Consider the following 27,381-nt stretch of genomic DNA (forward strand, 5'->3'; position numbering starts at 1 on the left):
ACAGACACCAAAGGAAGCTCAAAGGCAGAAATGGAGATGGTCCAGTTACAGACCAGTTACAACAACCTGACCAAAGAGAGAGACCTGTTACAGACCAGTTACAACAACCTGGGCAAAGAGAGAGACCAGTTACAGACCAGTTACAACAACCTGGGCAAAGAGAGAGACCAGTTACAGACCAGCTACAACAACCTGACCAAAGAGAGAGACCAGTTACAGACCAGCTACAACAACCTGACCAAAGAGAGAGACCAGCTCAACAGAAAACTGGACGACATCACCACAGACCTTCAGAGAAAACTTCAAGGTGATTATTTATACATTTCTTTGTTCTTGGCGATCTATGATTTTTTCATCAATGAAAGGTGTGGTCTGTTTGCAGATTCAGAAGTCACTAGAACTTCCCTGGGCATAGATCTTGTTTTAACTAGATTTGAGTCTTTACAGTTTTCATTTTGGGACATTTGTCTCTATTGCACAAGACAAAATCTGAATGTACGGTTTAAACATTTTAATTCTTCCTTAGTTTCAATCGCCTTGTCTGAGAAAGTGAGTTTAATCTAGTGAGACTATTTCAGCAACTTATTATCAAACTGAAAGTCTAAACATATTTTAGAAAACTTCAAATCAAAAAATTTAAACAGGTGTTTGTAACATGTGCCCATGTGATCGATAGCGTGATTGTTGCAATTTAACTTTTCTTTGAAACAGGTCTACAGTCCCAAGAACTGAGGTATTTCAGTGATAGCTTCTATTACATTTCTTCAAGTGAGAAATCCTGGGAAGAAAGCAGAAATGACTGCCGGCAGAAAGGTACAGACCTGGTGATTATCAACAGCAGTGGAGAGCAGGTGTGTGTCCACAGAGAACCACATTTCATTAATAATTCTACAGACGTGGACAACAGCATGTAACTGTTAACTTTGTCTTCATGTTGATGACTCTGTTTCCTTCTGTTAACAAGGACTTCATACGAGGATGGAAAAAGCGCACCTGGATTGGACTGACTGACGAACAGACAGAGGGGACATGGAGATGGGTGGATGGGACTGTGCTGACAACCCCAAGGTTCACATAATCATTTTCTATTGACTTCCATTCTCCATTTGTTGATACATTGTTTTCGTTAAGGTGGTATCGATCTGTCTCTGCATCAGTCCCCTGATGTATGGGATACAACAGCAACCACAGGTTATTGGGATCTTCTATAGTCAGTGGACCGTTTTGTACGTTGATGCTGGTGGCAGGCTTCCTTTAGCTTGTCTCCTAGCTTACTGAAATCATCTGTAGGAAATATATAGAAAGGCATAATTATCTGTACAAGGGTGCAGCTGACCGGCCAATCAGGTGGTAGCTTTCCCCTCAGTTTCATGTCTCCACACAGCCACCAGAGGTCTGTCCTCGCAAACATGTGATTTATGAACCAAGAGGCAGACAGATTTCCATACAGTGAGAATGGTTAGATAGGTGACCCGGCCGTCCACTGGATTTATGATTTATTTATTAGTTAGGGAAAGTGTGTCTGTGACCGATGACACCAGTTTAATTTTGAGCTTCCTTTGCCAATCTCCCTGTGATGGTGATCTGAGTGATGGCATCTTTATTTTTTTTAGTTTTATCAGTAACTTTCCAGTCCAGTTACTGTTGCAATTAAGGGGTGGTAGTCCTTAAAATTCCCTTTTGCACATACTTTTCCACGCATTATGGATATGCTACTTTGGCCACAGCCAAAGGGTACTTTGAATCAGTATTCCATAATAGATATTTCCCATGCAGACACAGAGGACCAGGTATGTTAGGAGCAAAATTAATCTTCTTGTAAGTGCAGGTCACTATTTCACATAAGTTTATTTCAACTGAGACGTTGGCATTTTTTCTTTCTGTTATTATAATCTCTTCATCAGTTCTCAATACTTCACCAGGTGCCACTCTGTTTGTCTTTAATACCAGATGTTGGGCATCACAAGGATGATAGGTCATGGTTATGGTCAATATTATGAAACAAATGGGTGCCGTTGGGTACCATTGCCCAATGGTCCCTTTTCTCATATACGTAACATACTCCATCCTCTCCGGTTTGATATCTACCTCTACCTTGTCCTCTTCCTCCACTTCTGCCTCTCATCCCTACATACCTAGGACATTTATTAGTGCCGTTCGCAACATACACTGTGGCTTCACTCGCTTCCACAATAAATGTTTGAACATTTTTTATTTCGCTTTTGTCTTTAAAACGACATTCTGCATCTCGTGCACAATCAAGAGTGTTGGTGATTTGAACTGTATGGTTGTTTGACCATATGTTTTGTCACAAAACAGAGAACAGAATCTGGGTGTGGGGTGGAGCTGGTGTGAGCAGGGTTGCTGGAGCAGTGAGAGGCAGCTGAAGCAGAAACTGCTGGTGACAGTGTCAGTAAGAGAGATACGCAATCCAAAATCCACAATCCGAACAGGAACATTGGGCAGGTGAAATGGAGGGCAAATAAATACTGGAGATATACAGCTCCAAGGCCAACGATACCTGCAGAAAAGAGAGCAGGAGACAGCGAGGAAGAAGCACAACTACGGGAAAGAGAAGACACAAATGATAAAGTTGGTTCTGGAGGAGTGTCTGCAGTACACTGCACACATGTTGAACACCTCTTAGACTTAGAAAGATCAGCATAATGTCCTACACAAAGACGAATTGATCGATCTCCTCATACGTCATTGATCAGGTTTTGAAATATCGTTGGTGCATTGTTAAGTCTGAAAGGCATAACCAGGTACTCGTAGTGTCTTGTAGTGACCAACCTTAACCACGATAAGAATGCCCAGCACTACTCATTTGATCTCTTTAATAAATCACTCATCATTATGACTGTGATTTGATTTACATTGTCTTTGCTGTATGTATATTTGTTGAGCAGGCATTTCTTATATATTTTCTGTTTTTTGGTTTCAGCTTCTGGGCAGAATCCGAGCCAAACAACGAAGGAGATGAAGACTGTGCAGAAATAAGACATTATGATTCACAAAACAGCTGGAATGATGCATCATGCAACATTCGTAAATACTGGATCTGTGAAATAACCCTCAAAAACTAATCTAAATACACCATACAATATTGAAAGATTTCCCAGTTTCAGCTAAACTTGCAACACAAAACACACAATACTAAAGCTACTGTAGAAAGATAGTGGCACATTAAAGACCACAGTACAGCTAATTATAGATGGGATTTGGTTTATGTAAAATCTGAAAGGACTGATTAAAAATAAATGCATCCTGTAACATTTTATTATGGCTTTGTTCTCCCCTAATTTATCCATTGTTGTGTTACTGCAATGACGGTGTATTAACTTATTCATCAACAGACTGGACTTACTTATGTCTGATCAGCAGACATAACTCCAGTCTAATTAGGGTATCTGCAGGACAGACCAGATCTGAGATATGCAGCTACAGGTTGTACCGGTTTTCCCCCTGTGACAGCTGGGATCAGCTTGTTTATATTCAATAAAAATCAACTGTGTATCCTTCTCAAAGAGAAGAAATTACTCACTGATTCATTCATATTTTAAGACAATGCTTTGCTTTATGTAATTAATTACAACACTGGGACGCGCACTTCAACCTTAAATAAGAATGCTTGTCATCCTGTTCTGGAATCATACCAAACCAAATGATAAATCCTTATTTAATTTACAGTATTCACAGCAAACGTAAAAGTATGTTATGATGACACCTGGGTCTTACATTCCCAGCCCTATGATTGAATATGGAGCAAACAACAATTATTCAATTTTGACTTACACATTAATGCATTAAATTAATTGCTTTCTACAGCAAACAAAGCTCTATAGGTCTAGTGTGTTAGTCCTTGTCATGAATTGCAGGGTACAGAGTCACACACAAGTACAACATCTCCTTTAGCTGTAAACTGTAGTAGAAAATTTTCCTCTTCCTCTATATATTGCTCAATCTTAGTAGACTTCAAAGAAGGACTCAGTGTGATGAACCATCTCAGTTTAATGCGAGAAAACACCACAATCATGTAAATGTCTTCTGCTCTACCTCTCTCTAACCCTCATACTTATACTTCTCAGGTCTCCCTCCACATAACATTCCTAAGGCGCTAAAGACATAAATTCTTCTACATATAGGCTAAATGTTTACACCATAAATTCCCACTACAAGTCTGTGTTTCTTTACTCGTGACCTTATGACCCCGAACTCCTTTCCTACCCATGTCCTATCTATGAACCCTTGTCCTGTCTAATGTCTCCTATCTTCTTTCATAATGAAGTTGCTCTTTTCTCCTACATTTCCTCCCTTTTGACACAAAGTGTCAACACAAAGAGCAACTTCCACCTAACACATGCAAGTAACCATACAGCTTATAATGAAATAAGAATGAACAAAAAATATAAAGGAACACAAAATAAAGTGATACAATATAATGATCAGAATAATATAAACCCAAAATAAAAATAAAAACTTAGCATTCATTCTTCTATGTCACTTTCACTAAATGGGTTTCCCGGGGCCCATTCAGACACAGCATTGATGTTTAAGGCATTAGTATCTGTGGAGTTGGTTGGTACTTTTACATAGAGTGATGTTTGCTCTTGACCAAGGATTCCTCCTATCCATTTATATATAAGAGCTCGCATGCAAGTGAGTGAACAAGTACAAAAACATATCATAAGTCCAAACACAACAACAACAGGAATTAATAGTTGCACAATTCCAGCAACCCAAGGACCAAAATTGTCTATGAGCCATTTGTTGAAACTAAAACCTGCAGATTCAGAAGGACCAAAAGCATCTCGGATCTTTCCTAGTGCTGTGATTACACTAGTGATATTATCAGAGTTATCAGGAATGAGAGTCACACATGCCTTTCCTGTTAAGTTTAAGGTTAGGCAGATACCCCCAGTTTTAGCTAAGAGGTAGTCAAGGGCCATCTCGTGCTTTAGTAATGTTAATCTGTGTGATTTATCATTAGCAGCCAAATAATGGAATGCTTTTATGGTTTCATTTGCAAAAGCTGACATCGAATATGTAATATTATCAATGTGGTCAGCTAAAAATGTAACCCAATACCATGGGAATAGACCAATACCCCATTTTTCACCCAAAGAAACACGCCAATGATATTATAAAGCTATATGTCAGACTTCTTATTCAGGGTTTCTATACTTTAAGATTTATTATTTTTTAATTTAATAGTACACACGTTTATATCCCTATAAACATGCGTATATAGTCTCCTTTTTTCTTTACTTTTTCCTTTTTCTTACAAAACTCAGTTCGGACCCCACTGGATCTACTATGAACCAAAACGATATTCTTTCCACACAGGATCCCAAGAATATCCCTCAATCAAGACCACAAAGGATTTACATTATTAGTTTCCACACAGTAATAGGCCTATCTGTCGTACCACACAGGATTTATCGACCATTTCAACACATAAATATCAGCAATCGGACCACACAGGATTTATTGACTTGCCTAACCTAGGTAATCACTATTAAAAGAAATGGTTCATAACGCTGTACTCACTCAGTTTGGATGAAACATCTGCTGTCCGCCGCCTGTCCCAACGTCAGGTGGGAATCCAGTCCTCCGTTTGTCGGAGCGGAACTTTCCCTGGGCCCGTAGTAACCTTCAGTCTGGACTCAGGCGTCGATCAGCAGCATGTCCATCTCGGTGGAACCTCCAACATGTATTAGAAAATTTTCCTCTTCCTCTATATATTGCTCAATCTTAGTAGACTTCAAAGAAGGACTCAGTGTGATGAACCATCTCAGTTTAATGCGTACATGCCGGCATGGAGAAAACACCACAATCATGTAAATGTCTTCTGCTCTACCTCTCTCTAACCCTCATACTTATACTTCTCAGGTCTCCCTCCACATAACATTCCTAAGGCACTAAAGACATAAATTCTTCTACATATAGGCAAAATGTTTATACCATAAATTCCCACTACAAGTCTGTGTTTCTTTACTCGTGACCTTATGACCCCGAACTCCTTTCCTACCCATGTCCTATCTATGAACCCTTGTCCTGTCTAATGTCTCCTATCTTCTTTCATACTGAAGTTGCTCTTTTCTCCTACAAAACCACTTTTGACGCTCTTGGAGAAGAAGAAGGTAACCCCCTGTCCATTGCTTTTAAAACAAGTCAGCTAGTATTGTGTCTGCTTCCATCTCCTTCATAAAAATCTGCCCTTTGGAACAGTTCTGCAGGTAAAAGAGGTTGTTTCTTCATCAACAACAAATGATTTGGAGTAAGAGGCTCAAGGTCGTTGGGGTCATCTGAAGAAAGGTCTAACTATGAGACAAGTAAAGAATAAACCAGGCCCAAAATAGTCAACACCTACATTACTAAAAGATGTGCTCTGCTACACTCAACAGAGTTTGAAAGCTTTTTCCAAATTACAAAATTTGCTTTTGGAAGCCAGTATTTCTCCTGTAGTCTTGCACCCCGTTACCGACAGTATACTTTACCATAACAGTGTATTAACTAACAAGACTGGACATATAACAGCACTGTAGCAAGATGGATACAATCAGTTAACTGAACCTATTACTGGATGAGTAAACAGTTCATGATGGTTAAACACTATATGAATTACTCGATAGCCGGAGTGGCAGATCATCTGCAGCTACATTGAATGTACACTGTCGTACACTGGAGCCAATTCCTAGTGACCCCAGATGAAAGGTGATGTACTGTACAGGTTACTGTACACCACCTCTCTGGCTACAGGTCTACAGAGTGATTCATATAGTTTTTAACCCTAATGACCTAATGTGGACAATCAGCTGTAATCTCAGCTATAGTTTCTATCAACCTCAGCAGCTAAATCCTCCATTAACAAACTGCATCTATCTCTCTGAGTTACAGTGATACTTGCTGCTCAGAAGCCACAGCTGAGGATGAACCCACTCTCTGTGGCCACAGCCAGTGGGGGTCCACTGGATGATACAGGCTACACTCTAATAGAGTTATTGGTTTGGCTTAATAATAAGTAGCCTACTTCCCTTCAGGACATTTGTTGTCATATAATAAACACATAATGTTCAGTAGATACAGTATATTTAGAGCAACCTTGTGCTTCAACCAACACAAAGGTTGGCAGTGATCTCATCTTCATCCCAACGCCCATTTTCCTGTTAACAGTCATGTGTGAATATTCTTCTTTATGACAACGACTTTATTCAATCACAGAGGGTCAGACAGAAAGCGCAAAAAGATCTGACAGTACAGATGAACATCAACATCATGGATGCAATTGATATTTATGCCAACGTCGAGGAAACATCAGGTGGTCACAGCAAGTGGAAAAGGGAGATGAACAGACCAAAATATATTTATGAAAATAAAGATGCATGTTGTGTTGTGGAGAAGAACATAGTTGGACCTGCACTCTCAGGTAAGATTCACATGCAAACAGGCTCAAATAGAGACACTGTAATAAGACTTGGTTCATGCAAACGTCTGGATTATTATTTATCTTCTGTGAGGAACAGAGGGATTAGAGTTTGGTTTTCTTGTGCATGTCCACTAATACAAAAATGTGATTTTAAAACTTCTGCAGAGACAGTTACAAAGAAAAGTAATTGAACTATTTTCAGTTTTCTATTCTACAGCATTTCCATTGGATTGAGGTCTGGACTTTGACTGGGCCACTGTAATGGTGGAGTTTATGTATAGATTATAATGAGAAGCAGGTTTATGTTCAAACAAACCATCTCTAAAATGGTCGGTTTTGATTCAAGATTCAAAAAACTTTATTAATCCCAGAGAAAAATTGTTTTGCCTCATTACCATTGTTCTCAAAACAGACAGAAAGAAAATGAACCACAACCAGGAAAGATCCAACACCAACATAAGTACACAAACAGAAATACACAATAACATCAATACCGAAAAACTCAATATATATACAGAATACGTAAATAGATAAATGAAATTGGGTCAATATATTCACAGCAAGTTTATGACAGTATCACTTCCCGCCCCTTACAGAGGGGGGAGGAATTGTACAGATTGATTGCCACAGGTAGAAAGGATCTCCTGTGGCACTCTGTGGAACATTTAATGTTAATAAATGTTTGGCTGAATGTGCTCCTCTGTCCAACCAACACACTGTGCAGTGGGTGGGAGGGGTTGTCCAAGATTAAGAGGAGTTTGGACAGCATCCTCCTTTCAGCCACAACATGTAGAGAGTCCAGCTCCACCCCCAGAACAGAGCCAGCCCTCCTAATCAGTTTGTTTAGTCTGTTAGTGTCTGTTTGCTGATGATTTGCGAACCATAAATGAAAACAGAAGCGGTCAGATCAAGTAATACACAGCAGCAGGATCATGGATTCTGTGGTAGCAGCAGACACAGGGGTTGCAAGCCAGTGACTTCTGTGCCGGTCCCAAGCCCAGATAAATAGAGAGGGTTGCGTCAGGAAGGGCATCCGGCGTAAAAATTGCCACCATGCGAATCATCAATAAGAATATCATACTGGATCGGTCGAGGCCCGGGTTAACAACGACCGCCACCGAGTCTGTTAACCTACAGGGTACCGGGGGAAATTTGACTACTGTTGGTCGAAGAAAGAGGGGAGGCAGAAGGGTTCGTAGTCAGAGAGAGAAGGGAAAAGGCAGGAGCTTAACGTTGGCACAATGACAGGGAAAGGCAGAGAGCTGGCAGACATGATGGAGAGAAGGAAGGTAGATGTTCTGTGTGTGCAGGAGACAAGGTGGAAGGGCAGCAAGGCACGTAGTATTGGAGGAGGATACAAACTGTTCTACCATGGTGTGGATAGAAAGAGAAACGGGTTAGGAGTGATCCTGAAGGGGGAGTTTGTGAACAATGTTCTAGAGGTGAAAAGAGTCTCAGACAGGGGGATGAGCATAAAGCTAGAAATTGAAGGGGTGATGGTGAACGTAGTCAGTGGGTATGCTTCACAGGTTGGCTGTGAGTTAGAAGAGAAGGAGAGATTCTGGAGTGAGTTTGATGAGGTCATAGAGAGTATCCCCAGAGGAGAGAGAGTTGTTGTTGGAGCAGACTTCAATGGGCATGTTGGTGAGGGCAACAGAGGTGATGAGGAGGTGATGGGCAGGTTTGGTGTAAAGGAAAGGAATCTGGAAGGACAGATGGTGGTGGACTTTGCTAAGAGGATGGAAATGGCATGTAGTCAACACTTACTTCCAGAAGAGAGAGGAACATAGTGACTATACAGAAGTGGAGGTAGGAGTACGCAGGTGGACTACATCCTTTGTAGACGAGGTCATTTGAGAGAGGTTAGTGACTGCAAAGTGGTGGTAGGAGAGAGTGTAGCCAGACAGCACCGCATGGTGGTGTGTAAGATGACTCTGGAGGTCAGAAAGAAGAAGAGAGGGAAGACAGAGAAGAAGACCAAGTGGTGGAAGCTAAAGAATGAAGAAACTTGTGAGGAATTCAGGCACAAGTTGAGACAGGTTCTTGGTGGTCAGGATGAGCTTCCAGATGACTGGGAAACCACAGCAGAAGTTATCAGGGAAACAGGTAGGAAGGTACTAGGTGTGTCATCTGGAAGAAGGAAAGAAGGTAAAGACACTTGGTGGTGGAATGAGGAAGTACAGGAATGCATCCAGAGGAAGAGGTTAGCTAGAAGGAAGTCAGATGTAGAAAGGACTGAGGAAAGTAGACAGGAGTACAAGGAAGCACAGCGTAGAGTGAAGAGGGAGGTGGCAAAGACCAAACAGAAAGCTTACGATGAGCTGTATGACAGCTTAGACACAAAGGAAGGAGAGAAGGACTTGTACAGGCTAGCCAGACAGAGAGATAGAGATGGGAAGGATGTGCAACAGGTAAGGGTGATTAAGGACAGAGATGGAAAGGTGCTAACAACCCAGGAGAGTGTGCAGAAAAGATGGAAGGAGTATTTTGAGGAGCTGATGAACGAGGAAAATGACAGGGAAAGAAGGGAGGAAGATGTGGATGTTGTGGAGCAGGAAATAATGGAAAGGATGAGGTTAGGAAGGCTCTGAAAAGGATGAAGAGTGGAAAGGACCGGATGATGTACCTGTGGAGGTGTGGAAGTGCTTAGGAAAGACAGCAGTGGAGTTTCTAACCAGTTTGTTCAACAGGATTCTAGAGAGTGAGAAGATGCCTGAGGAATGGAGGAGAAGTGTTCTGGTTCCGATCTTTAAGAACAAGGGTGACACGCAGAACTGCAGCAACTATAGAGGAATAAATTTGATGAGCCACACAATGAAGCTGTGGGAAAGAGTAGTGGAAGCCAGGCATAGGAAGAAGGTGGAGATTTGTGAGCAGCAGTATGGTTTCATGCCCCGTAAGAGCACCACTGATGCCATTTTTGCTTTGAGAATGTTGATGGAAAAGTACAGAGATGGTCAGAAGGAGCTGCATTGTGTCTTTGTAGATTTAGAGAAGGCGTATGACAGGGTGCCGAGGGAGGAGCTGTGGTACTGTATGAGGTCGTCGGGAGTGGCAGAGAAGTATGACGGTGGTGAGATGTGCTGTAGGTCAGACAGAGGAGTTCAAGGTGGAGGTGGGACTACACCAAGGATCAGTTTGAGTCCCTTCTTGTTTGCTATGCTGACGGACAGGCTGACAGATGAGGTCACACAGGAATCTCCCTGGACAATGATGTTTGCGGATGACATTGTGATTTGGAGTGAGAGTAGAGAGCAGGTAGAGGAACAGCTAGAGAGGTGGAGGTTTGCTCTGGAAAGAAGAGGCATGAAGGTCAGTCGTAGTAAGACAGAATACATGTGTCTGAACGAGAGGGATCAAGGTAGAAATGTTAGGTTACAGGGGGCTGAGGTGAAGAAGGTGCAGGAGTTTAAGTACTTAGGGTCAACAGTTCAGTGTGATGGACAGTGTGGGAAAGAGGTGAAGAGGCGAGTGCAGGCAGGTTGGAGCGGGTGGAGGAAAGTGTCAGGAGTGTTGTGTGACAAAAGAGTGTCAGCAAGACTCAAAGGAAAGGTGTACAAGACAGTGGTGAGACCAGCTCTGCTCTATGGGTTAGAGACGGTAGCAGTGAGAAAGAGACAAGAGGCTGAGATGGAGGTAGCAGAGATGAAGATGTTGAGGTTCTCTTTAGGAGTGACCAGGTTAGACAGAATAAGGAACAAGCACATCAGAGGGACGGCTCACGTTGTCTGTGTTAGCGACAAAGTCAGAGAGGCCAGACTGAGATGGTTCGGACATGTGCAGAGGAGGGATAGTGAATATATTGGTAGAAGGATGTTGGAGATGGAGCTGCCAGGCAGGAGGGCAAGAGGACGACCAAAGATAAGATATATGGATGTTATAACAGAGGACATGAGGTTGGCTAATGTTGGGGTAGAAGATGTTCATGATAGAGTGAGGTGGAAAAGGATGATTCGCTGTGGCGACCCCTGATGGGAAAAGCTGAAAGAGAAGAAGAAGAAGAAGCTTTAGAATTCAGGTTTCAGCACATGTTGTATTAAGATATTAGGGAAAGGTTGTTAAAGTTGCATTTGTAGTCAGTGCAAGGATCTCAAGAGAAGTTCATTCCCTCTTCCCACCCTCTGACTTTCGTACAGTCAATACAAAATTAAAACATACACTCACCTGCCACTTTATTAGGTACACCTGTCCAACTGCTTGTTAACGCAAATTTCTAATCACATGGCAGCAACTCAATGCATTTAGGCACGTAGACATGGTCAAGACGATCTGCTGCAGTTCAAACCGAGCATCAGAATGGGGAAGAAAGGTGATTTAAGTGACTCTGACCATGGCATGGTTGTTGGTGTCAGACGAGTATTTCAGAAACTGCTGATCTACTGGGATTTTCAGGCACAACCATCTCTAGGGTTTACAGAGAATGGTCCGAAAAAGAGAAAATATCCAGTGAGCAGAAGTTCTGTGGGCGGAAATGCCTTGTTGATGGTCAGAGGTCAGAGGAGAAGGGCCAGACTGGTTTGAGCTGATAGAAACAGGCAACATTAACTCAAATAACCACTGGTTACAATCGAGGTATGCAGAAGAGCATCTCTGATTGCACACATGGGATGTGGTGGAACGGGAGATTCGCATCATGGATGTGCAGCTGACAAATCTGCAGCAACTGCGTGATGCTATCATGTCAATATGGATCAAAATCTCTGAGGAATGCTTCCAGTACCTTGTTGAATCCATGCCACGAAGGATTAAGGCAGTTCTGAAGGCAAAAGGGGGTCCAACCCAGTACTGGTAAGGTATACCTAATAAAGTGGCCATAGATACATTTTTTATTCCACATACCACTCATTCAAAACATGGCACCTACAATACACAAGTCAAATGAACCTCTTAAAGTTCAGTGAGTGGCCTAGTTAGTTGCAGCTAATGTTGCCTTGAGAATCTATCCTCATGCAGAGAGCAGGTTACAGAAATCAACACCTTCTGAGGTTTTAAAAAAGATGATTGCAGCTCCCTCTGGTCCATGTGCAGTTTGCTTTGGACACCTCTACCTCTACTAGCTCTCCCAGCTGTATCATCAGCACAGGGATAGATAGCTTATTCTTTAATTTAAAAAGTGTGTGGTACAAGCCTCTGTATGTAAAGGAGAGGATAACTAGACCAATGATGTACATCTCAGTGATGGAAGATGAAAGATAAAGATTAGAGTTTTGAGAAAACTGAACATATTTTTGCAGTTTGAGAAATTCATGTCTCCATCAGTTTTGGTAACTGTGACTAAACTTGATATATGAAAAACTAATCCCATGTGATTCTAGTAACATGTTTCTTTTCTTCATTAATACAGTTCTGTATTCAGAGGGACGGAGGTATTTCAACCGTAGTTTCTATTATTTTTCTTCCCTGAAGAAATCCTGGCAAGAAAGCAGAAATGACTGCCAACAGAGAGGGGCAGACCTGGTGATTATCAACAGTGGTAAAGAGCAGGTATGTGTCTATATTGAGAGGAAAAAGTAAAAAAATACAATAAATGTTGCCACATAGGTGGAGTATAGCATGAAAATGTTAATTTTACTTTCATGTTGTGACTCTTTGTTTTCCTCTGTCAACAAGAATTTCATTCGAAGCTGGAGAAAGCGCATGTGGATTGGACTAAATGACAGTGAGGTAGAGGGGACATGGAGATTAGGTGGATGGGACTCCTGTGCTGGCAGCAAGGTACACACTTTAGTTAACATTTCTATTAACATGGTGTACTGTGGGCAGCTAATTTTCACTTTAGACAATTAAGGGATCTGTAAGATCTATGTTAGTGTAAACAACCAAACCTTTCATATATGAACAGTCGATGTGAGTTAACAGTTAATGTATGTGTAGATATTATCAATTTGAAAAGGCTGTATCACTCTCTCTTGTCATTGGGGCATACAGTCAGTGTAAAACCTGTTGATTTTGGGTTTTTTTTGTTTTTTTAGTCATTGTCATTATAATGTGATTAATATACCATATTTTCCGCACTATAAGGTGCACATAAAAGCCTTAAATTTTCTCAAAAGCTGACAGTGCGCCTTATAATCCGGTGAGCTTTATATATGGATCAATATTGAGCCGCAACAGGTCTCGCAACTATGGTAAGCCGCCGACTCCATTTTCCCTCGTAGAAGAAGTAGCGCGCGGTGCATGCTGGGATATATGACTTCGCCTAGCGTACAGTTTCATTTCCATTTGTGTTTGTGCAAAGACTCAAAATGGCTCCTTTTAAGAGTCACGCTTATGACGCTGAGTTTTAACTCAAGGCGATCAGTCACACAGTAGAACACGGGAATAGACCAGCAGCGAGAGAATTTAACATTAATGAATAAATGGTGGGTTTCTTGTCTTTACTGGAGTTGTGAACTGAGGAGTACATTGCTCTCAACTACATTTTATCCTATCTTTTCTTTATGTAACTGAAAGAAACACAAAGAAACTAAATGAACAAATAATACACATCGTTACACATTTTGTATGTTACACTCGCACACGCTAGCTTGACTTGAATGAAGCTAATTACAATAACACGCACACGTAATTTATCACATGTAACAACTAACAAACTTCTAATGACAATAAACATGTTAATACTTACAAAGACAAATGCTTTCCAAGGCACAAACGTATAAATCACACTCAGCATAAACATGAACCAGTTGATTTTACTGTGGAAACTAAACTAGCTTAATTTACCGACAGAGAAAATACGTCAAAGCTGTACTATTGAACAGAGAGTGGAAAGAGCGCTCACTCTGCAACTAATTATCTTAACAAAGATCAACTAAAATACACAACTCTCACTCTGATAAATTTTAAGATCAATACTATAATACTTTTAGCTGCCTCACGAAAATTCTACGTCACTGACTTTACCTCGGGGAAAATAATAAAACAGCTGTTTATTCATTTTGGGAGTTGTCAGAACGTTGGTTTGTAATTCAGTTCAATTCAATTCAATTCAATTTTATTTGTATAGCGCCAATTTACAACAGAAGTTATCTCAAGGCACTTTACAGTGTTGAAGGTTTAAGACCTTACAGAAAATATTTATACAAAAAAATTATAGAGAAAACCCAACAATCCCATTTGAGCAAGCTTTAGGCAACAGTGGAGAGGAAAAACTCCCTTTAGAGGAAGAAACCTCCAGCAGAACCAGGCTCATAGTGGGCGGCCATCTGCCTTGACCGGTTGGGGTGAGTGGAAAGAGAAGAGAGAAAAGAACAGCAGGCAATAAAGACAACAACAAGCATCAAGAACATTGGGTAATCTATTAATAAAGTTTGACTGACTTATCTGACTGTTTTGTTGACATTCCCTTTAGCGCAGCTCCATCTAACGTTGCATAACGTAACCCCAGCCTCTACTGTAGCGTCTAAACTATGCGCCTTATAATGCGGTGTGCCCTATATATGTTAAAAGTTTTAAAATAGGCCATTCATTGAAGGTGCGCCTTATAATGCGGTGCGCCTTATAGTGCGGAAAATACGGTACTTTACTTAGCTTCTTACTATGTGTTCACAATGAAGTTTGTTGTTTTGTTTTGTTTTGTTTTTGGCTTTCAGGTTCTGGGGAACATCAGAGCCAAATGATGTAAAAGGAACTGAAGACTGTGCAGAAATCTACAATTATGAGTTGCGAGACAGCTGGAATGATGCACCATGTGAAATACAAAAACACTGGATCTGTGAATCACGTCTCAAATAATAATCCAAACTCTTCAGACAGTGATATAAAAGTCATTTCTCAGTTTCAGCTAGTTAATAGAAGCTACTGTATAAAGACAGTGGATAATTTATGAATATGTAGAGGCTTGGTTTAATGCTTTGAAAGAGAAAAAGATGAAGACTGCTGCATTGCTTGCTTTTAAAATAAACCTTCAAAACATATCTATTGTGTTGGATACATTTTAAAAGTTTCAAAATACAACATCATTACAAAAGAGTAAAACCAATATATAATATAATATATTACTGAATTATAAATATTGAGTCATTAACATCAGTAATGCTCTGTAGCAGCTCATAAAGGTGGAGCTGATGTTAACACTTTATGTACTGACAGCTTCTTCAAAAAATCAGCATTTAAGTTCATTAAATTTAGTTTTTACTGTAACTTTAAATGAAAAACCTCAGAGTTGTTCTATTTCAATCTATTTACTTCCCATCTCTTATGCACAGTTTCTGTACATTCAGACTAGGTACAATAATTTGTTTTATATTGTGTTGTTTCAACATAAGATGCTTCACATTGTATTACTTCAGTTAATTAGTTTCGTGCTTGCTACAAACCACTGTTTCACTGAAAGAAGCTGTGAATCTGTGTGCAACAGCTTCCTGTTTGCTGTGGGTGATATTTTTATGGTAAGAAGAGCACTGTCAAAGCTAAATAATTAAATTAATAATCTACAGCTTATGCACAACACGCTTAAAATATGATCTGCCCCTGTCTCAGGTCAGAAAAAAACATTTCCACAATTCTGCTTCAGTTTGACACAACAGCAATTGTGATTCTGAAGGAGACTCAGCCCTGTAGCTTCACTGTGGATATCGAGGAGTGGTGCTGAGCTTAATAATGCAAAATGTCAGTCTAAATGACCAAGGTCCAGACCTCAGTGACCTCATGGTGGGCTGCAGGAGGAAGGTTGTCAAACTCTTCTACATTGATATGTCTTTCTATGTTCAACGTGAATATTATCTGTTGAGATAGCTACAAAAAGCTGAATTCATCTATTAAAAGTGTCTTATTTTTATTTGCTTAATGTGTAGTTGTGTATAGTTTCTATTGTGTCCAATCCTTTATGCTTTATGATTTATTTATATGCTTATTTATTTGCCTCACATATTACATTTTACAACACACTTTAGAGCAAAAGAGGAAGGTACTTTAATGCAGCGTCAACATATGCGGTAAGTCAAACAGGAAAAAGTGGTCAGCGTACAGGAGTTTATCTCACTACACCTCAGTTTCCTGTTCAGTAGAAAATGACTTGTAAGAACAGCAATTTTTTTTTCAAGTTTTTACCAAATGACCATACAAAAACACACACGCAAATAAGCTTACATGCACTTTAAAGTGAAGAGAAGAAAATAAACGGCACTTTGACGAAGTGAGTCCTCTTCATTTGACGTCTGGTTAGCTCCGTGTTTAGTTTAGAGTTTCAACACCCTGGACGAGAACACTAGAGTAATTTTAGAAGCAGACTGTTAAGATGTTGAAGTTCTCAGGCACTTCAAAACCGAAATCAGTAACATGCAGCAGATGTATATTTATGTATTATTTCTTATTTTTTATAAAGTGCCAAATCGTAACAAAAGTAATCTCAAGGCACTTTTTGGTGTTTGGATTTAAGAGCAACAACCCCACTTGAGCAGCACTAAGCGACAGTGTAGAGGAAAGGACCAGACTCAGGGTGGGTGGCCAGTTGGGGTTGAGTGGAAAGAGAAGAGAGAAGAGAACAGCAGTAAACAACCACCAACAATAACGACAAGCAGCAAAAACCCTGGGCAGGTTGGTAGGACCAGTAAGTGAACTCTAGAAAATACAAAGCTCAGAGGTCTAAGATACCCATGGAGGAGTACAGAGAGAGAGAGAGAGAGGGAGACAGAGAGGAGGAAGCACAACTCTTGGACAGAGAAAAGATAAAGTTACTGACACACAACAGTGGCACTTGAATAGATAGAGGAGAGGAGCTCAGTTTATGAACCAGCATAACTAAGAGATGGTCCAGAGTCAACTGATCCATCTCTAACTATAAGCTTTATAAAAAAGTCTATTATTAAATGTCGAGAAGGTGCCTCCCGAACCTGAAATGGGGGCTGGGGCCACATCTGGAAACTCTAGGCACCACAAGTAGACCTGCACTCTGATAACAAAGTGTTCTGCTTGGAAAATATGGAACTATGAAGTCTTTAATATATGATGGAACTTGATAATTAAATGCTTTATACAGTAGCAAGAAAATTTTGGAATTTAATGGTTTTCTGCATGAATTGGTCATAAAATGTGTTCTGATCTTCATCTAAGTCACAACAATACAAACACAGTCTGCTGAAAATAATAGTACACAAACATTATATGTTTTCATGTTTTTGTTGAACATAACATGTAAACATTTACAGTGCAGGGTGGAAAAAGTATGTGAACCCCTAGCCTATTGATTTCTTCAAGAGCTAATTGGAGCCAGGAATGAGCCAATCTTAAGTCCAATCAGTGTGATGATATTGGATGCTGAAAGATGTCCTGCCCTTTAATAGTAATGATTCCGACCAGTAATTTCTTTCGCTAAAATTTAAATTAAAGATATACATGTATGTAGCAGTGCTCCAACACCAAAAAGATATAAAACGTTTGTCATTTCTATTCAACCTGCCCCCAATTTCCTGTCACAAGAATGCTTTGCTTCCTTTTGTTTTTAAACTACCCATTTTCATCACAGAAGGTCAAATAGGCAGCAAACTTGAGTTGGTAGTACATCATGAATGAAATGGATGTTTATGCAAATATAGATGAAACATCAGATGATCATATCAAGTGGAAAAGGGAGATGGATGGTTCAGAAAATATTCATCAATGCAAAGATACACGTCACGCTGAGATGCAAAACAGAATTGGACCTGCACTCTCAGGTAATGTATATATGAAAACAGACACAAATATACAGTTAGAACAGTGCGTTTTGATCTGTAAGGTCTTCTTCTTGATACTTCCTCCTTTTAAAAACATTTTTTTATTTAGAAAATTTTCTACTTTTATGTAACAAAATTATGATGAGATCTCTCTCTCTCAATGTGCACAACTAACAAACCAGAGATCGAGTCCAGATTCCCATGCCAGGTTTGGTTTAGGCAAAAAAAGTGAATGTTAAAGAAAAAAAAAAAAAAAAAAGTTTTAGATTGGATTTTTTGGCAAGCAGAAATTCAAACCCTGCGTAGTTTTTTTTTACTTTGTGGAATATCATTGTATTTGCCACTTTATTCAAAACACTCACACAGTCTGGAGATGACAGTTACTAAAACTACACTGAAAATTTCTATAAAAATTAATAGCGATGTGTTGCTCCTGAACGTTTCATTTAATATGAACTAATCTTTTATATGACTCGGGAGTATTGAGTCTTCTCAGTGAGTTATTCGTTCATTTTCAGTTCATTGCAATATCTTCTCTTGCCACATGGCAGCAGCTGCATAAGCTCAGTCAGCAGAACAGGAAATAGTAATGATTAGTTCACGACCCACTCAACTGTGCGTCTGTCTTTCTTTTGTCACGTCACAGCCAGGCCACTCAGTCTCTGTGGCGAGCATCAAGCACTGCAGTTCTTTCATAATTTGTTCATACAGATCGTTACGGATCGTTCTTTCATTTATTTCTTACATGACAGCTGTAGCTCATATACAAGCCGTGGACTTAGAAAGAGGGAAATTAATGATGTTTGATATCTGTTTGTCATTTGTCACCTGACACCCGGTGAATCATAATCAATTAGTGGTCTGTGATTCTTGTAGTTCTGTGTAAAGTTATTGTGTATATAATTTAAAGTGTGCATGTAAATAAATACTTTTATGTTATACCACTGTCAAAACGATTAAATATAACAATATGAATAATGCAAAATTATAATAACAACAACAATAATAATAATGATGTCACATTTTGGACACAATAAATGCACAATGTAAACATTTTAAGGAACTTATTGCTACTTTTTGCTTTAAAAGTCTCACTAATTGTCAAAATAAGTTTTACTTTCACTCGTCCTCCACCAGCCTTCACGTGAAAGGCAGCTCAGGCTGCACGGTTTTGTTCATGGTTCTCGTCCATCGTTCACAGCTCAGGCTGTGGCAGCAGTACACTCGTTCTCGGATCGGTCTCTCATTCATTTGTCACGTGACAGCGACCAAGTCACTGTCTCTCTGTTTAAAAACAATATCAGGGAGGATGCAGGACATAAGTCACTTTATTGTGGTGTAGATTTGCTCTCCTAGGTTTTCACATGGTGTGAATCGCTTGTGGCATTTTGTGTATTATAATTACCTGTTGTAAAATGAATGAAATTCATTCAATTTACTTCAAGAGTTAAAGATCTGAGTCAGTTAAAAGAATTGAACTTCCCATCTCAAAAAATTAACACTGCTAGAAAACAAACCGGGCAATGGCCCTTGAGAAACAGGTCTGGCCAGCCCTGCTCTAAATGTGACAGTGACAGTTTTTAGGACTGCTAATGATTTTTATAAATGAAGGGCAATTAAAATAGCACAGAACAATACTGGAAACCTAACAGGCAATGCAGCAGAAGAATATAATTCTTCTTTTAAACTGTTTTAGTTAACATAAAATTTCTATTCTGTAGAATGTCTATTAATTAAATAAAACACTTAGTTCGCTCACTCTTAATGCAACTTTATCTTTTTATATCTTGTTATATGGTTTAATGTACTACTACTATATATACTACTACTATATACAAAACTAAAGACAAAACTAACACACAGCAATTTTTGTCTTCTACAGTACTTTCAGCTGCGGGGGAAAGTAAAAAGGTCAAGAAGAGCTCCTGCAGGGCTGCTGCATTGATTCTGGGTCTGCTTTGTCTCCTCCTCCTCATTGGACTCGTGTCTCTGTTTTTCCTGTGTAAGCACCTTTTTTATATCCTGATAAAACACTGTGTTGGAAATATTTTAATTCATGCTAATCCTTGTTCTAAAACTGATGAGAGAAAAGTCTGCTTGTCTTTAGGTAGACAAAGGAAAGGGTGGCATGTATCACATGGTGCATGACAACTCTGGAACTCTGTGTCCGCATGCTTCTTTTCTATGTTTGATTTCCTCATTTTGCTCTTGTTTCAGGAAGCACAAAATCCACTTGTACATGATATCAACCAGATAATGGGGTACTGTTGGGTGATACTGTTCACAAATATGATTAGTTTCCCAACACTTTCTGCACACACTGTTTCATAGAAAAGAGATGCATGTCTTCACTTTGCTGTTCAGCTAAGTCATTGCATAACATTAAAAGTCACCATATAATATTTCTTCTACAAACACAGTGGGTGATGTCTGCTAATAGGCCCCAAAAATGCTTTTCTATGGCAACTGGACTTTTAAGTTCTTGCAGATATTTTACCTTTCATCGAGAAGGTTTCTTAAAGACTAGTCCAGTTGCCGCTACACAGCATTTCTGGAATGACCAATAGGAATCTTCACAGACGTTCAGCTGGTTAACAGTCTCTGTTTTTTATATGCAAAACAGACACCAAAGGAAGCTCAAAGGCAGAAATGGAGATGGTCCAGTTACAGACCAGTTACAACAACCTGACCAAAGAGAGAGACCAGTTACAGACCAGTTACAACAACCTGGGCAAAGAGAGAGACCAGTTACAGACCAGTTACAACAACCTGGGCAAAGAGAGAGACCAGTTACAGACCAGTTACAACAACCTGACCAAAGAGAGAGACCAGTTACAGACCAGTTACAACAACCTGACCAAAGAGAGAGACCAGTTACAGACCAGTTACAACAACCTGACCAAAGAGAGAGACCAGTTACAGACCAGCTACAACAACCTGACCAAAGAGAGAGACCAGCTCAACAGAAAACTGGACGACATCACCAAAGACCTTCAGAGAAAGCTTCAAGGTGATTATTTATACATTTCTTTGTTCTTGGCGATCTATGATTTTTTCATCATTGAAAGGTGTGGTCTGTTTGCAGATTCAGAAGTCACTAGAACTTCCCTGGACATAGCTCTTGTTTTAACTAGATTTGAGTCTTTACAGTTTTCATTTTGGGACATTTGTCTCTATTGCACAAGAAAAAATCTGAATGTACGGTTTAAACATTTTAATTCTTCCTTAGTTTCAATCGCCTTGTCTGAGAAAGTGAGTTTAATCTAGTGAGACTATTTCAGCAACTTATTATCAAACTGAAAGTCTAAACATATTTTAGAAAACTTCAAATCAAAAAATTTAAACAGGTGTTTGTAACATGTGCCCATGTGATCGATAGCGTGATTGTTGCAATTTAACTTTTCTTTGAAACAGGTCTACAGTCCCAAGAACTGAGGTATTTCAGTGGTAGCTTCTATTACATGTCTTCAAGTGAGAAATCCTGGGAAGAAAGCAGAAATGACTGCCGGCAGAAAGGTACAGACCTGGTGATTATCAACAGCAGTGGAGAGCAGGTGTGTGTCCACAGAGAACAACACGTCATTAATAATTCTACAGACGTGGACAACAGCATGTAACTGTTAACTTTGTCTTCATGTTGATGATTCCTTCTGTTAACAAGGACTTTATACGAGGATGGAAAAAGCGCACCTGGATTGGACTGACTGACGAACAGACAGAGGGGACATGGAGATGGGTGGATGGGACTGTGCTGACAACCCCAAGGTTCACATAATCATTTTCTATTGACTTCCATTCTCCATTTGTTGATACATTGTTTTCGTTAAGGTGGTATCGATCTGTCTCTGCATCAGTCCCCTGATGTATGGGATACAACAGCAACCACAGGTTATTGGGATCTTCTATAGTCAGTGGACCGTTTTGTACGTTGATGCTGGTGGCAGGCTTCCTTTAGCTTGTCTCCTAGCTTACTGAAATCATCTGTAGGAAACATATAGAAAGGCATAATTATTTGTACAAGGGTGCAGCTGACCGGCCAATCAGGTGGTAGCTTTCCCCTCAGTTTCATGTCTCCACACAGCCACCAGAGGTCTGTCCTCGCAAACATGTGATTTATGAACCAAGAGGCAGACAGATTTCCATACAGTGAGAATGGTTAGATAGGTGACCCGGCCGTCCACTGGATTTATGATTTATTTATTAGTTAGGGAAAGTGTGTCTGTGACCGATGACACCAGTTTAATTTTGAGCTTCCTTTGCCAATCTCCCTGTGATGGTGATCTGAGTGATGGCATCTTTATTTTTTTTAGTTTTATCAATAACTTTCCAGTCCAGTTACTGTTGCAATTAAGGGGTGGTAGTCCTTAAAATTCCCTTTTGCACATACTTTTCCACGCATTATGGATATGCTACTTTGGCCACAGCCAAAGGGTACTTTGAATCAGTATTCCATAATAGATATTTCCCATGCAGGCACAGAGGACCAGGTATGTTAGGAGCAAAATTAATCTTCTTGTAACTGCAGGTCACTATTGCACATAAGTTTATTTCAACTGAGACGTTGGCATTTTTTCTTTCTGTTATTATAATCTCTTCATCAGTTCTCAATACTTCACCAGGTGCCACTCTGTTTGTCTTTAATACCAGATGTCTGGCATCACAAGGATGATAGGTCATGGTTATGGTCAATATTATGAAACAAATGGGTGCTGTTGGGTACCATTGCCCAATGGTCCCTTTTCTCATATACGTAACATACTCCATCCTCCCCGGTTTGATATCTACCTCTACCTTGTCCTCTTCCTCCACTTCTGCCTCTCATCCCTACATACCTAGGACATTTATTAGTGCCGTTCGCAACATACACTGTGGCTTCACTCGCTTCCACAATAAATGTTTGAACATTTTTTATTTCGCTTTTTGTCTTTAAAACGACATTCTGCGTCTCGTGCACAATCAAGAGTGTTGGTGATTTGAACTGTATGGTTGTTTGACCATATGTTTTGTCACAAAACAGAGAACAGAATCTGGGTGTTGGGTGGAGCTGGTGTGAGCAGGGTTGCTGGAGCAGTGAGAGGCAGCTGAAGCAGAAACTGCTGGTGACAGTGTCAGTAAGAGAGATACGCAATCCAAAATCCACAATCCGAACAGGAACACTGGGCAGGTGAAATGGAGGGCAAATAAATACTGGAGATATACAGCTCCAAGGCCAACGATACCTGCAGAAAAGAGAGCAGGAGACAGCGAGGAAGAAGCACAACTACGGGAAAGAGAAGACACAAATGATAAAGTTGGTTCTGGAGGAGTGTCTGCAGTACACTGCACACATTTTGAACACCTCTTAGACTTAGAAAGATCAGCATAATGTCCTACACAAAGACGAATTGATCGATCTCCTCATACGTCATTGATCAGGTTTTGAAATATCGTTGGTGCATTGTTAAGTCTGAAAGGCATAACCAGGTACTCGTAGTGTCTTGTAGTGACCAACCTTAACCACGATAAGAATGCCCAGCACTACTCATTTGATCTCTTTAATAAATCATTCATCATTATGACTGTGATTTGATTTACATGGTCTTTGCTGTATGTATATTTGTTGAGCAGGCATTTCTTATATATTTTCTGTTTTTTGGTTCCAGCTTCTGGGCAGAATCCGAGCCAAACAACAAAGGAGATGAAGACTGTGCAGAAATAAGACATTATGATTCACAAAACAGCTGGAATGATGCATCATGCAACATTCGTAAATACTGGATCTGTGAAATAAGCCTCAAAAACTAATCTAAATACACCATACAATATTGAAAGATTTCCCAGTTTCAGCTAAACTTGCAACACAAAACACACAATACTAAAGCTACTGTAGAAAGATAGTGGCACATTAAAGACCACAGTACAGCTAATTATAGATGGGATTTGGTTTATGTAAAATCTGAAAGGACTGATTAAAAATAAATGCATCCTGTAACATTTTATTATGGCTTTGTTCTCCCCTAATTTATCCATTGTTGTGTTACTGCAATGACGGTGTATTAACTTATTCATCAACAGACTGGACTTACTTATGTCTGATCAGCAGACATAACTCCAGTCTAATTAGGGTATCTGCAGGACAGACCAGATCTGAGATCTACAGGTTGTACCGGTTTTCCCCCTGTGACAGCTGGGATCAGCTTGTTTATATTCAATAAAAATCAACTGTGCATCCTTCTCAAAGAGAAGAAATTACTCACTGATTCATTCATATTTTAAGACAATGCTTTGCTTTATGTAATTAATTACAACACTGGGACGCGCACTTCAACCTTAAATAAGAATGCTTGTCATCCTGTTCTGGAATCATACCAAACCAAATGATAAATCCTTATTTAATTTACAGTATTCACAGCAAATGTAAAGTATGTTATGATGACACCTGGGTCTTGCATTCCCAGCCCTATGATTGAATATGGAGCAAACAACAATTATTCAATTTTGACTAACACATTAATGCATTAAATTAATTGCTTTCTACAGCAAACAAAGCTCTATAGGTCTAGTGTGTTAGTCCTTGTCTTAATCATTTTATACCTGGTATGGCCCATGATCCATGAATTGCAGGGTACAGAGTCACACACAAGTACAACATCTCCTTTAGCTGTAAACTGTAGTAGAAAATTTTCCTCTTCCTCTATATATTGCTCAGTCTTGTGTGATGAACCATCTCAGTTTAATGTGTATATGCCGGCATGGAGAAAACACCACAATCATGTAAATGTCTTCTGCTCTACCTCTCTCTAACCCTCATACTTATACTTCTCAGGTCTCCCTCCACATAACATTCCTAAGGCACTAAAGACATAAATTCTTCTACATATAGGCTAAATGTTTATACCATAAATTCCCACTACAAGTCTGTGTTTCTTTACTCGTGACCTTATGACCCCGAACTCCTTTCCTACCCGTGTCCTATCTATGAACCCTTGTCCTGTCTAATGTCTCCTATCTTCTTTCATAATGAAGTTGCTCTTTTCTCCTACATTTCCTCCCTTTTGATACAAAGTGTCAACACAAAGAGCAACTTCCACCTAACACATGCAAGTAACCATACAGCTTATAATGAAATAAGAATGAACAAAAAATATAAATGAACAGAAAATAATACACAAGATATAGTGATACAATATAATGATCAGAATAACATAAACCCAAAATAAAAACTTAGCATTCATTCCTCTATGTCACTTTCACTAAATGGGTTTCCCGGGGCCCATTCAGACACAGCATTGATGTTTAATGCATTAGTATCTGTGGAGTTGGTTGGTACTTTTACATAGAGTGATGTTTGCTCTTGACCAAGGATTCCTCCTATCCATTTATATATAAGAGCTCGCATGCAAGTGAGTGAACAAGTACAAAAACATATCATAAGTCCAAACACAACAACAACAGGAATTAATAGTTGCACAATTCCAGCACCCCAAGGACCAAAATTGTCTATGAGCCATTTGTTGAAACTAAAACCTGCAGATTCAGAAGGACCAAAAGCATCTCGGATCTTTTCTAGTGCTGTGATTACACTAGTGATAGTATCAGAGTTATCAGGAATGAGAGTCATACATGCCTCTCCTGTTAAGTTTAAGGTTAGGCAGATACCCCCAGTTTTAGCTAGGTAGTCAAGGGCCATCTCGTGCTTTAGTAATGTTAATCTGTGTGATTTATCATTAGCAGCCAAATAATGGAATCCTTTTATGGTTTTATTTGCAAAAGCTGACATCGAATATGTAATATTATCAATGTGGTCAGCTAAAAATGTAACCCCATACCATGGGAACAGACCAATACCCCATTTCCCCATTTTTCACCCAAAGAAACACGCCAATGATATGAGTCAATGTTCGCAAATTGTGCCATTTCTCTTTTGTAAAAATGGTTCATAGTATTTTCTATGTTTACTGGAACTAAGACAAAATAACAACATCCTGACCAATCTGATGGCAAGAATAAAAATGCTTGAGCTCCGCAAAACCAATAGAAATTTTCAATAGGTGGTATACTCGTGACCTTATGACCCAGAACTCCTTTCCTACCCATGTCCTATCTATGAACCCTTGTCCTGTCTAGTATCTCCTATCATCTTTCATAATGAAGTTGCTCTTTTCTCCTACACATGAAAATCAAGGTAAATATGCTTTGCTTCCTTTTTTGTTTTTAAACTTCCCATTTTCATAACAGAAGGTCAAACCAGCAGCAAACTGAGCTGGTAGTACATCATGGATGAAATTAACATTCATGCCAATGCAGATAAGGCATCTGGTGATTACATCAAGTGGAAAAGGGAGACGGATGGTTCAGAAAATATTTATCAATATGAAGATACATGTCATACTGGGAAGCAAATCAGAACTGGACCTGCACTCTCAGGTAAGGTGCATAATCTAGCCACAGGGGTTGCAAGCCAGTTACTTCTGTGCCGGTCCCAAGCCCGGATAAATAGAGAGGGTTGCGTCAGGAAGGGCATCCGGCGTAAAAATTGCCAAAATAACCATGCGAATCATCAATAACACTTTCATACCGGATCGGTCGAGGCCCGGGTTAAGAACGACCGCCACCGGTGCTGTTAACCTACAGGGTGCCGGTGGAAATTTGACTACTGTTGGTCGAAAAAAGAGGGGAGGCAGAAGGGTTCGTGGTCAGAGAGAGAAGGGGAAAGGCAGGAGCATAGGTTTGAGAATAGGGACTCTTAACGTTGGCACGATGACAGGGAAAGGCAGAGAGCTGGCAGACATGATGGAGAGAAGGAAGGTAGATGTTCTGTGTGTGCAGGAGACAAGGTGGAAGGGCACGTAGTATCGGAGGAGGATACAAACTGTTCTACCATGGTGTGGATAGGAAGAGAAACGGGTTAGGAGTGATCCTGAAGGCGGAGTTTGTGAACAATGTTCTAGAGGTGAAAAGAGTCTCAGACAGGGTGATGAGCATAAAGCTAGAAATTGAAGGGGTGATGATGAATGTAGTCAGTGGGTATGCGCCACAGGTTGGCTGTGAGTTAGAAGAGAAGGAGAGATTCTGGAGTGAGTTTGATGAGGTCATAGAGAGTATCCCCAGAGGAGAGAGAGTTGTTGTTGGAGCAGACTTCAATGGGCATGTTGGTGAGGGCAACAGAGGTGATGAGGAGGTGATGGGCAGGTTTGGTGTGAAGGAAAGGAATCTGGAAGGACAGATGGTGGTGGACTTTGCTAAGAGGATGGAAATGGCTGTAGTCAACACTTATTTCCAGAAGAGAGAGGAACATAGAGTGACATACAGAAGTGG

General features: G+C 39.9%; 2 protein-coding genes and 1 long non-coding RNA gene across 4 annotated transcripts in view; all 3 read left to right on the forward strand.

Annotated features, from left to right (window-relative positions):
* Positions 1-275: 275 nt before the first annotated feature.
* LOC113161848 lies at positions 276-2,812 on the forward strand. The gene is made up of 4 exons (XR_004463373.1): positions 276-307; positions 712-851; positions 965-1,068; positions 2,320-2,812. It is a non-coding gene; the product is annotated as an uncharacterized LOC113161848 (long non-coding RNA).
* Positions 2,813-16,030: 13,218 nt separating this feature from the next.
* On the forward strand, positions 16,031-21,701 carry LOC113161849 (CD209 antigen-like). Its single transcript, XM_033325918.1, has 3 exons — positions 16,031-16,142; positions 20,708-21,094; positions 21,499-21,701. The coding sequence occupies exons 1-3, from the start codon at positions 16,031-16,033 to the stop codon at positions 21,699-21,701; spliced, it is 702 nt and encodes a 233-aa protein (XP_033181809.1).
* A 4,609-nt stretch (positions 21,702-26,310) lies between these two features.
* The window catches only part of LOC113161701 (CD209 antigen-like protein E), a 29,829-nt gene continuing 28,758 nt past the window's right edge, over positions 26,311-27,381 (forward strand). For both annotated transcript variants that reach the window (XM_026359487.1, XM_026359485.1), the window contains exon 1: positions 26,311-26,490. In XM_026359487.1, coding sequence (XP_026215272.1) covers positions 26,340-26,490 — 151 coding nt within the window. In that variant the 5' untranslated portion in view covers positions 26,311-26,339. The remainder of the gene's footprint in view (positions 26,491-27,381) is intronic.

Source organism: Anabas testudineus, chromosome 1 (genome assembly GCF_900324465.2).
Source record: "Anabas testudineus chromosome 1, fAnaTes1.2, whole genome shotgun sequence".
Lineage (NCBI taxonomy): Eukaryota > Metazoa > Chordata > Actinopteri > Anabantiformes > Anabantidae > Anabas > Anabas testudineus.